The sequence below is a fragment of the Dipteris shenzhenensis genome, chromosome 18, assembly GCF_047967505.1.
Source record: "Dipteris shenzhenensis isolate YYH24624 ecotype China chromosome 18, Dip_SZ_1.0, whole genome shotgun sequence".
Classification (NCBI taxonomy): Eukaryota; Viridiplantae; Streptophyta; class Polypodiopsida; order Gleicheniales; family Dipteridaceae; genus Dipteris; species Dipteris shenzhenensis.
Window position 1 is genome coordinate 29,153,284 of NC_141613.1, and position 12,209 is coordinate 29,165,492.

General features: G+C 46.5%; 1 protein-coding gene across 1 annotated transcript in view; it reads right to left on the reverse strand.

Moving 5' to 3' along the window:
- Positions 1–12,209, reverse strand: part of LOC147891068 (GDSL esterase/lipase 7-like) — a 129,671-nt gene that overhangs the window by 99,241 nt on the left and 18,221 nt on the right. Inside the window, exon 3 of the mRNA XM_087389139.1 lies at positions 66–190. Within this exon, the coding sequence (XP_087245265.1) occupies positions 66–190 (125 nt within the window). The remainder of the gene's footprint in view (positions 1–65; positions 191–12,209) is intronic.

Genomic DNA, 12,209 nt, shown 5'->3' on the forward strand with positions numbered 1-12,209 from the left:
ATAGTGTTTAATGAAATTCTGCCTCTGGAAAGTGCACAGAGTTCCAAGGATTTCCAGTATCTTACAAGGTCAGAACCAGATTGCAGAAGTATTCCAGCACCAGCTGAGGCATAATTGAGTCCTTTGGTCATGAGTGTGATATTAGTTGTTCCCAGTGCCCTTGGCACAAGTGGTAAACCCATATATAAAGCTGCATAACAAAACTATACACTCAGTAACTCTTGCTCCTGAGTTATGAGAATTATAAGTATGAGATATTAAAATTCCTGAGTTCATGCTCCTGAGTTATGAAAATTACAAGTATCAAAAGTCCCTGTGACTCATAGAGGAATCTTTGATTGCTTTTAAACATAATTCAAAGTTTTTTTTGTCAGAGTTACACTTTCAAATGTCAATGCTTCCCCCTTCTTAACAAAAAAACACATTCTCAAAGTGACGTCATAACTCTAAAACTTTCAACCATTCTTGTTAAGGTCATCTCAATTCAGCTATTGACATGCAGAGGCTAGGTAGTGTGAGACCTTCAGAGAGAGGAAACATCTTCAAAAACAGCCCCACAGGACTGAATTGGGAAATTCATGGCTGAAATTGCTGAATACAAGCAAGTTAAGGCAGCCAAAAAAAGGGAGGATGGAATTTTATGAAAAATGGTAAAACAATGATTTTTTTTTTCAGAGAGAAGAACATTCTATCAATAAACTCCTTTGTGCCCATGAGGAAAAAACTACTACTCATGGAAGGGTACAATATTGAAAAACTAGAATATCCCCTGGATTGCCGCTCCATGGGGGATTACCTCGTACAAAGGGCTGAAAAAATAGCCACTTCGGTGATTTACAATGCCATATTATACCGTCTGTGAAATGAAGTGGCTCCCATATACTGATAAAAGCCTCCTTCCTGTGCTTAGCCCAATCCGAGTCTGCCTGGAGTCTACCCATGTGACTCTAAGAGTATGAATGATATTTTAGCAAATGCTGGCCAGTATCTCCAAGGCTGAGGTGGTTTGCTGCTCTATGGACTGCCTGCACCTAGCTGTCCACATATACCAAGCAATAATACTCGCTATCAGCTCCCATCTATGACACTGCCCAGAGCACAAGCAGGACCTCTGCCTGTAACCCAAGCCACCACTCCCCAGGTCACCACCATCTCCTCCTGAATCTCAGCAAAGACCATTCCTCCAAACCTCCTGTGCCAGCGGGCAATCCCAAATGCAGTGCCTCTAAGACTCCTCTGCAAAACCGCATCGTGAGCGTGCAGCTGGAAAATGACCAAACCAAAGCAAAGAGAGCCCACTGTAAGTGCTCTATGTCCCAACAGCCAAAGAAGTGGGAGAACTTCCTTAGCCTGAAACTGTCCCAGAGCTTGCACTAGAAATCCTCAAGAAAACTTTGAGAGAGTCCCTATCTGTGCTAATGCTCAATTGCGGCTGGCGTGCCATCAATCCTCCTCATCTGGATACTCCTGCTTAATCTCACTGTATAATTGCAAAAAGGAACATCGGGGGCATCCCAAATGAAAGGATCTCTCTCTTGGATCCCACTGAAGCCTATGCAAGGGTCTCCTCTCCCAAACCCAGAACCTCCAAGCCTCTTCCTTTGATGTCCACGGATCTGGTGAGACCTCCTCTGATACTGAGCTGCTATCTTGACTCTCTTAGATGTACATCTTCCAAACTCCTTATTTTTGACCTCCTGTCTTTGCATCCTACCATCATCCCGCACTATAAATGTGCAAGATTGTTGTGCGAGCCTATGCTGGTACACACTCTATTGAGGCAAGCTAGACTCATGGATTCCTGTCCTTGGATTGTCACAAGTGGTCAATTCCCTTCCTTGATCTAGGGATCTAGTTCACACTAGGAAGCCCGTCAAAGTGCCCTTTCATGCACATGAGATTGCAAATATCACTAGTCACTTGACTCTTCAACCCTAAAATCACTCCTTTTAACTTTTGTACTCTAAGCGCATCTAGGAAAAATTATTTTAAAAAACACGATTGTCTCATGCAAGATTTGTGGTACCTAATTTTAGCACAATGTCATTAGCAGCCTTGATATTTCTTTTAGCATTTCTAGCATGATAAACTTTGTAGGGGTGTGCAACTCTCTAAGGTATAGGATTGGTGGATATGCCTTGACACTTGGCATATGTGCATGCAAGGTTGGATGTGGCTTCTCATAGTGTGGACTTTCAATGCTCTGTATTGATCATTAGGAAATATAAATATTTCAAACACCCCACAATGACAATGTCACAATGTACAAGGCAAACATCAATCGCCAAATGGATATAAGTTTAAAGCTTTGTGATTAGCCTCTTGAACTTTGGACAGGGTAATGGTTTGGTGAAGAGATTTGCCATATTCTTTTTATCCCAGCCAGAAAAAGCTAGATTCTATTAATGCTTGAGACAAGTTAGAAAAAAGAATTTGTAGAACATCTCTTATTTGTGGATCGATTTTGGAGATGAGGACCGACACTGGAGGTAGAGGACCTTCAAATCTAGCTATTTCACAAAGTAATGTAGATGTGACACCACCCTTGCATGGATTCGACGTGGACCTCTTTGACAAAGACATTTGGAATGAAGATCCTACACATTTTCCTTTACTGAAAGAGACATTTTCATCGCCACCTCCAGAGAATGAGCCGTCAAGAACTGTCGTTGCAATCCCTCTCTCTCCAACCTCTGGCAGTGGAAACTCCAAGCAGGCTCCAAGTCCCTCATACGCGGGCGTGGTGTAGGAGTTCAGAGGTGGGCTCTTCACCCCCCCTTTCACGCATCGTCTTGCTAGCGCTGCCAGCAAAGGGGAACATGAAAGAGCAAGAGAAACTCACAACTCCGAAGCGCACGTATTGGAGATGACTGGAGATCAACAGGTGAATCAGGAGGAAGCACTGAACGAAGGTCAGGCTGTTTTGATGCCAACGCAGAGGCTGATAGGCTCCTTTCGAGCCAAAAAAAAGAGAATATACAGGCGCCCATCAAGAGCACCTCTCCCTGCTTCACGAATGGGCCCAATGCAAATAGAGACGCAGGAGGCAGGCCCCCCAATTATCAATCCAAGGATGGAACAAGCAGAGGCCCCAAGGCAGCAAACACAAGTGGAGGAACCAACACTAGACTTCAGAAGAGAAGCTGAAAGCATTGCACCAGAGGACCCACGACAACATCAATCGGAGACTCAGCAGCCTAAAGTTGAGGAGAAGCCATCTCCTAAAGATAAAGTGCCTGCTTTTCTTGATGAGGATAGGCTTGAACAATCCATAGACTGGCTTGAATCCCATGCCTTAATAGGATATCTTCCTGGTCCTGGATCTCCCGCAGCTTTTCTAGAGGGATGGCTTAGAAACAACTGGATAAGGTAAGGGCTTGTGGTCACTAGTGTTAGATTCTTAAGAGAAGGGTTCTTCTTTTTCCTTTTTGAAACTGAGGATATGGCCTCGAAAGCTCTTCACCATGTCCTCCGGACCATAAGGCATCAACCTCTATATCTAGAGTTTTGGTCCCAAGACTTCAACCCTGATAAGCCCAGATCCACCTTTGTACCTATTTGGGTAGAGCTCCCTGACCTTCCCTTTTCTCTAGTGAACCAAGCTCCTAATCTCCTTAGAAGCTTAGGGCAAGTGATAGATGTGGAAAAGGAGCAATTCATTAATCCTAGAGGCCACCCCCAGGTGTGTGTTGGATTGGATGTTGCTGAGGAGCTCCCAGAGACTCTAGTGATAGTCAACAGGAATGGGAGTGTTTATATGAAGCAGCCCTTGGTATACAAGAACCTCCCTAACTCATGTTTTTTGTGTGGGTTATCAACTCACACAGTCAAAGCCTACCCTTTAAAGAGAAATGGTCCTAAACCAATCCAGGAGCCAGCTCAACAGTAGGCCAATCTCCCTCCCAAACCAAAGCCGACTGTCAAAGGCAAGCCAAGAAACCAGGACTTGGGGAAAATTGCAGAAACAGTGGTAGATAACAATTTAGACCAAAAGGCAGATGATAAGAAGAAGCCTGCTATACAGCAAGAAAAGAAGAGGGTAACATTTCCTCTAGCAACCAACAACACGTTTGAGGCTCTTATTGACCAAGAAACTAAGAAGTGGATACAGGATGCACAAATGGATGAAGCTGAAATCAAATCTGGTTGGTCCAAAGAGTTTGAGGAGGATGTGAATCAAGTAGATGCCAGTATGAGTGAATCAGAGTTGGGAGACTCAGAGGAAGAGCTCCCTCTGGCTCAAAAACAGAGTACTCCTACTGGACCCCCTGCCAAACCTCAAGCCACTACTATGAATAAGAGAAGGATCTCCCAAGTGAAGGGTCAGAGTGCCCCACCCAAAAGCCTAACTCCCAAGGCTAAAAAGGGGAAAAGTAAGAAAGGTAGATAAACCATTCACTTTTCTTACACTTAATGTCTGTGGATTAACTGACCCTTGGAGGAGTAAGGAACTAGCCAAGTGGCTGAGAGACAGCTTTCTGTCTCCTACATTTCTTATGTTACAAGAGGTGAAAGTAACCAATGACACCCTCGAAAACAGACTTAAAAAGGTTGACAATAGAAGAATTTCGTACTTCACAAATCATGAGGAAGGAAGAGGTGGCACGGCAATTGGGATATTGTCACATTACAAGGACTGTGTCATCAGATGCATGCAGGACCCAAATCACAGATGGCTTGCTTTAGAATGCAAAATGAAAAGTTTTTCTTTCACAGCTATTTCAATTTATGCCCCTACAGGTTCCATGGAAAGATGAGTCACTTGGGATTCAATGCTGAATTTAGGAAGTAGCTGTATTATTATGGGGGATTTCAATATGGTTGAGAATGTCAAAGATAGATGGATGCAGAAGGGATCAGTATTCTGGGGTCCTGAACAACAAATATGGGAAGACCTCAAAGAAAATCTGCAAGTTGTAGACATTGGGACTCCCAGTAGCTACACTTGTAGCAACAGACAAGTAGGTAATGTGAGGAAAGAAGCCAGGCTAGATAGAGTGTATATTACTCAATCTCTGATTGACTAAGCTCTAGATGCTGATGCTGAGATTGATAATGTTGTACTTACGACTTAGTACTGCCATTTTGCATTGGTGTGGATCGTTTAGTAGCTCCACTACCACAGCTCATTGTATCAGGTTTTTCACACTCTCATAGACCCATCGGTCTTCCGAAGACTTTAATAAACTTTCTTTCTTTCTTTATTTCTCTCACCTTATTAGACCACAAGCCAATGTTAGCTTGTATTGATTTGGGGAGTGAGAAGAAAGGGAACTCATGGTTTAAAGCTGACCCCTCCTTGTTCAAGTTGCAGATAGTCCAAAGATAGATTATAGAAAATTGGAACCCGTCTTTTGCAGCAGCTGACTCACTGTCCCAGGGTTGTGGAAGGATGTTGTTGAAAGGGTCCAGACAATCTTAAAGGAAGCTAGAAAAAACAGAGCAACCATCAAAGCAAGAAGAATAGACAAGCTTAAGAAGGATATTAAAGAACTTGAACAAAGAACTAGAAGTAATGATCTCAATGCCCAACACCAATTATTAGTCAAAAGAAATACAAGAGCAGATCAAGCTACAAAATGCCAGATCTACTTCAGAGATTGGTGGGTAGGTAAGATAGACAGACCAACTAAGGAGAACTTCAAGAGGATCAGAAAAAAGAGAAATCATGAGGAAATTCCTTTGTTGTAGAAGGATGATGGGGAATTGGTGAAATCAGAAGCATAAAATATGGACATAATGTTAGCCACTTCAAAAACCTTTTGAGTACAGTGGAGTTAACAGATAATAAGGTCTTGGAGGCCAGAAATAGGTGCCATTCAGCCAGACAAACAACCGTGTCCAACTTTTTTTTTTCCCCCCAAGAAAGAGACTTCTATTAAGAGAGAAAACCCACAAGAGCAAGCTCAAAGCGGAATACATCATGAAATCAATCATGAGGTTAAATAAACCCCCTCAAAGTGAGGTGGAAAACAACCAAGGCCGAGGTTGAAAGTGCCACCTCAACCCTATAGGAGTCTCAGAGAAGAAAGGAGAATCCTTCCATTCCCTGAACAAAGAAGCCCTCCTAGCTAAGGCTGCACGGGAGTCTCCGTGCATACTCGTCCATACGGCCATTAAGGTATGTATGGTGTCTGTCCAGATACTAGCTAATGTGTGCGAGGGATGAACCTGAGTTCCCTCCAATGCCTCTGTGCATCTGGCTCTCCAGATATGCTAGGCTGCTATGCTCACTAGAATCTCCCAAGAGGTATCCACAGAGGCATGTACAGCTGCAAAAGGAAGGTGTGGTATTATATCCAAAGAACAGGACTCAACCTGATGACGTCGAATCGAAATGGCCCAAGTGGAGTCAAGTCTCTCATAGAATACCTGAGTCCCTGTAAGAGAAAGCCAAGCCACTGAGCCCCATGTCATAAAGAATGGGGAGTAGGCAAAGTGACTGAAAATCCTGGCTACCCCCATCCAAATCATCCTCGCCTATCAGCAATCCCATAAGCAATGCTGAATAGCCTCCAAAGCAGAGAGGCAACAAGGGCAAGTAGGGTCGGCTCCGAACCTGGATCTCCAAAGGTTCACTGCAATCCCACCATGGATAGAAAGCCAAAAGAAAAAAGTGATCTTTCTATTCCTTTGGGATTTCCAGAGTCTCTTCCAGAAGCACCTTTTTGCAAATCCACAGTGATATCAAATGTCTCCCAATGAGGAACTCTGGAATGTCTCCAACCTCTACTACTAAGCTGGAATCTCCTGGCATTACTGACCGTGTAACGAAAGAAGGGGATGCTCTTCTCTCAATGCCCTGCGTTAATCCACTCCCACTCTCTAGGGTCCCACTGCAAATACCTAATGGGAACTCCCCCGTAGAGCCAAAGCCTCCAAGATCCGGTGGAGAGAAGTCGGGGGTCTGGGTCGAGAAACCACTCTGAATCTGATCCATGTACCAAAAGACCTACAACCCTGATAGGCTGAAAAGCAGACTCAAGCAAGATGTCCTCTGTGGACCTGAGCAATCTGCCACCATAATGCACACTAAAAACCAAAGCATCCTCATGTGCATCTCAAAAGGCCAAACCTGAAGAGGAACACCACCTCTCGTAAAAGTACCTGCCCAAGTGGAGCAAGTGAGTGGCATATCGTCAGTGTCTACAAAATCTGATGGAAGGGCTGCCTCAATCTTCAAGATCTCCCTGCACTCCCTCTAAGATGTCCTGTCAACTGAGATTTGGTTTCCTCTGGAAGCCTGCGGAAAGCTTTCCATCACCCCAATGATGAGGCGGGTCCCCTTTCCCACCTGGACCACTGCATGTAGAGTGAGGCACCAAGTGGTCTGCCATGATCATCTAATATATTGTCATTCCACATGATCGGTTGCCTATCAATCTCTTCACGAGAGGAAGGAGGAATCCTCCGAAGAGTGCTCCTGAAACTGGTCCATGCTTTCAGTATGGGAACCATGAGAGGGGACGAAGGTGATCTGAGGTGTGCTATGGTGAAAATCCACCTAATACTGCTCATCCACTCTCCTCCTAAAGAAGGTGTGCACGTCTATATGCTGCTAAAAAAAAAGGCCTTCCACGGCTCGTGCCCTGGCATAAGTCCCCGCACCACCATCTTGCAGAGTAAAGCTCTGCACTGTAAATCTATATCAATAATATTGAGACCCCCTTCCTGTGTAGGGAGGGGGTCTCCCAAGCCACCCTGGCTAATGCATCTGCTATGCCATCAAGCCCACTTCAAAGAAAATTTCTGATCGGTCACCTGACTTGAGTGATGCAGTCCCTAGAACAGCACCAACATGAACAAACAAACAAGGCCATGGCCAAGAGGACCTAGTTGACCACCACAACTCTAGAGGCAAGATCTAGCTTGGCTTAGCTCCAAAAAAGGAGCTTCCTCCTGATGCTCTCCAACACACGAGCAAACTGCTGCGTGGAAGAAATATCCAAACTTGGCAGCCCAAATACCTGACTGGCACACCCCTCTGAACCCAAGTGAATCCTATGTCAAGCCCCCAAACTAGAGTGCCCTCATCACTGATCCAAAAGCCATTGGATTTATGCCAATTTATCTTCGCCCCCGCTGCCAAGCAAAATAAATCCAATGCTATCCTGAAAGAAGTGAGCGTTTGTGGTGTGGCATCCAAGAAAACTACTGTGTCATCTGCCAACTCACTGTCAAGAAGCTCCTCTTCGCTTATGATGGGAAGTCTCAGCCCAAAGATGTCAGCTCGAGATCTAACATAGATACTCATAGCTTCAGCCACGAACAAAAAATGAAAAGGAGCAAGGGGGCATCCCTGACGGACTGATCTCAAAATATGAAATCTCTCACCCCTTACCCCACCAATAAGTACCTGGCTGTGGGCTGATCTGTACAAAGAGGAAACACCTCTGATCCAAGCATCAGTAAAGCAAAAACGTAGAAGGGTGCCCTCTAAAAAACCCCAATCTACTCTGTCATAAGCTTTCTCAAAATCCAAGAGTAGAATGGCTAGATTCTGGCCGGTCTACATGGCCCACTCTGAAGCTTCCCAAAAAGAGAAAATGTTATCAAAAATGCTTTTGCCATGCACAAATCCCGTCTGAGTGTCATGATAAGATTTGGGAGAAGGGGCTGCAATCGCAGGCTGATTGCTTTGGCCAGAATCTTGTAACATGTCCCTAGAAGTGTGATAGGCCTCCACTGGGACACTAAATTTTTGCAACCTCCTTTCGGGATAAGGTGGATGAGACCCTTTGTGAGTGACCCGGGCATCTCACCAGAGTCCCAAATGCCCTGCAGGGCTGAAGTAATGTAGTCTCCAATCATATCCCAAAATGCAATGAAAAAAGAAGGGGTGAGGCCATCCGAACTTGGGCACTTGCCCTTGTGAAGGCCTGAAAGTGCAGTCCTAAACTCTGTGTTGGTGAAAGGTGCATCAAGCAAAACACGCATATCCGGTTTCACCAACAAAGGAATGCTCTGCCAAATAACCTGTCTAGCATCCTCTCTATCCCGTGTCTCAGGATCTGTAGTAAGAAGGGCAGGATAAAAATATGAAGCTATGCGCATGACATCATTCGGATCTGTCTGTAAAACCCCATGTGAGTCAATAAGCTGGGATACACTCTCTCTACTATGTCTAGGGCCAAGAGTAGAGAAAAAGTGTTTATTGGCTCTGGCACCCATCTGAACCCAGAAGGACTCCCGTGCATGAAAGGCATACTCTGCTCTTGATCAAGCAATATCTACTAATGAGCCCTTCCTGCAGTAGGGCACTCCTGAATCCAAGCATCTAAAGGCCGTTTCTACTCTTCCCTCTGCAAAGCTGCCAACTGCTGGCGAACACCAATATCAGATCTGAGAATATCTTGTCTCTTCGTACAAGCAACCGAGAGGTAGAAGTCGCTAATACCAAAAATGGCAGCAGCTACATGTGATGGATATGGCTGCCCACCCTGGACATGAGAAATCTGCAGGGCTACCTCTGTAAGGTCCTCCCTTTTGTAAAAGGAGCATCTTGAATCCTGATGCTCGCAGACCGGCCTCTCAAGTGAGGCCCTAGATAGCCAGCACAACAGGAAAGTGGTCTGAAGTGGAAACCCCAGTAGCAATGCATATCGATCCACCTCTGTCTAGTGCCCAATCATCTCCATAGAATCTGTCAATGCGTGCATGAATAGGCATCTGCTGCCTCCTGTTCGACTAAGAGAACAGGAGGAACTGTGGCTGAATAAGAAAGGCATCGTCCAACCAAGTATCTCTGCCACAGTAGTGAAAAAGGAAGGCATCCCAAGCTGCTCTCTCCAAAGAGTGAAGTCCTCCTTCTCTACCCCCCTTTTTGTATGGCGGTAACTCAACCATGTTAAAGTCACCTCCAATCACCCATGAATCCACAATGGGGGCCCAAGAGAGCAAATCCTTCCACATAATGACACGTTCCCCTCTAATGTTGGAGGCATACAGGTTAAGGAAACCAACCTTACGCCTTCCAATCAAGAGAATAATCCACTGAGCCCTAGAGGGAATAATGACTCTATGTCCAACAACTAAGGGGAGAACCGACTGCGAAACTAAAATAGAAGTGCCCCCCCCAGTGCCCAAGGCAAGTGACCGAAATGTATGGCCAGAAAGCAACTTGCCTGACTTGGCACAATCTCTAGAATCCAGTTTGTGCTCTCGAATAAATAAGATATCAATGGAACCTCCACTAACACTTGGATGAAGCTGATCCCAGATCAGCTGTCTGCGGCGGCGATGTGGGACGCCACCTAGGCCCTGTATGTTCCAGCTAATAATCCTCATTGACAGGAGGATGTAGAGTGGAACACCTTACCCGACCTAGTGGCGGAGAGAAACCCCTCAACAAGGGAAGATCTCCTGCTCGAGGAGCGAGGAATGGAACCAAGTGGCGGAAAATAAACAGGGGAAAGAACCCTGCCACTTGACAAAGAAGCCCTGTCAATAGGAAACCCAATCACTCGCTCACCAAAAGTAGAGGGCACAAACTCCTCCTCTGGGAAATCTGAAGCATCTTCCAGAGCTGAAAATGAGTTCCTCTGAATTAGGCTAGACACCGGAGTGCGAAGGATCCCTTCTAAGGAAAGAGGATCAATAGTGTAAACCATCCCCTTCCCCCTATCCAAGGGAGGAAGTGAGGACTGCTCTTGATCCTATGTCTGCCCAGCCGTGGAGACCTCTACAACCTTGAGGAGAGTGTCTAGCACCGTTGGTTCTAGGGGAGAAGCTACAACCGGGGAGGAGGTCGAAGCTGAAGCGTCTCGGACTATGTGAGGTGAGACTGGAGGGACAGCCCGAGGTGAAGTAGAGTCCACTAGTGTATCCTCGTGAATTGAAGGAGGAATCTGCACACGGACCGGAACCCACTAGTATGCATCGGGTGCCCCTGAGGTAGGAGGTTGTGAGGCACCTGAGGTAGAAGGTGGCGGTATCAAGGGAGCGCTCAGTGGAGGAGCACTCTTGCGAGTAGGAGCTATACCACCATCCTAAGGAGGACCGCCATATGGAGGTCAAGGAGTAGGTGTACCACCCCCTGTCGAGGCCAAGGAGCAGGTGCTGGACCTGTACCACCCCCCTGTCCAGGCCGTGGGGCGGTAGCTGTACCAGAGGGCTTCTTGGGCCTTTTCTTCTTCCTGGGGCAATCCTTGGCAAAGTGTCCAATGGTCCTGCATATCCTGTACTGGTCCTGCCTGCCTGTAATCTCTACTCTCTGGCAAAAAAAAGAACCATCTGGGCGCTAGATCATAACATGGTCCATCGTGAGGTTAGGATCCTTACAGAGGACCCTAACTCTAGTTACCCCATCAGCCTTGGTTGCCTCTACTATAGTCAATGGCAACCCAGGGAGGGGTGGGATCTCAGCAACTGTGCCAAAATGCTCCCCAATAACAGAAAGAAGTCGATGGTAAAACTGAGGAAGCCCGAGAAATCTGATGAAGAGCCAAAAGATTTCCTTATTTGCCTCCACTGGGTCGAAACCAATATCAAAGGTGTCAAAGAAGATCTTCCTGTGTTTCAAGTGTAAAAACTCAGCTTTGAGCACTGTGCTGGCAACCTCTGGAGTGTCAAAAACAACTTGGAAAAAACCTCATCCCAAAAGACGAACATCTAACAATCGTGGAGTGAGGTCTGGGGGGAGAGCCGCAAGCATCCAGTCTCTGGCTTGGGATCTGGAAGGGTGAGACCTAAAGATGCGCGAGCAATGTGGTAGAGCATTCAATCTCTACGTCCTTCTTGAGCTACTACAACTCGTCTTTAGAAAAAGTAATAGTTTTCGCGGCCGGTGGAGGTGGAGTAGGATTGGCTTATGGAATATCCATCGCCAATCAAGGTGAGGAGGTCGACTCGGACACTTTTGAGGCTCCATCCGCTCCAAAAAACGCTGCGGGAGAAGGAAGAGGGGGGAGACAGGAAGAAGGAAAAAGAATGCGGGGGGCAGGGAGCGGGTAGAGGGAGAGCTGAGGCAGGAGCAAAGGGAGGGAGCGGGGTAGAGGGAGTGGGGGAGCAAGGAAGGGGGAGCGGGCTGAGAGGGGAGGGGGCAGCTGAGCAGGAGAGGATAGAAGGGGGTAGAGGGGTGTAGAGGTGGGGGGAAGGGTAGAGGCGGGGGAAGGGTAGGGGGAGGGTAGAGGCGGGGGGAAGGGTAGGGGCGGGGGAGGGTAGAGGCGGGGGTGAGGGGAGAGGGGTAGAGGGAGCGGGGGAGCAGGGAA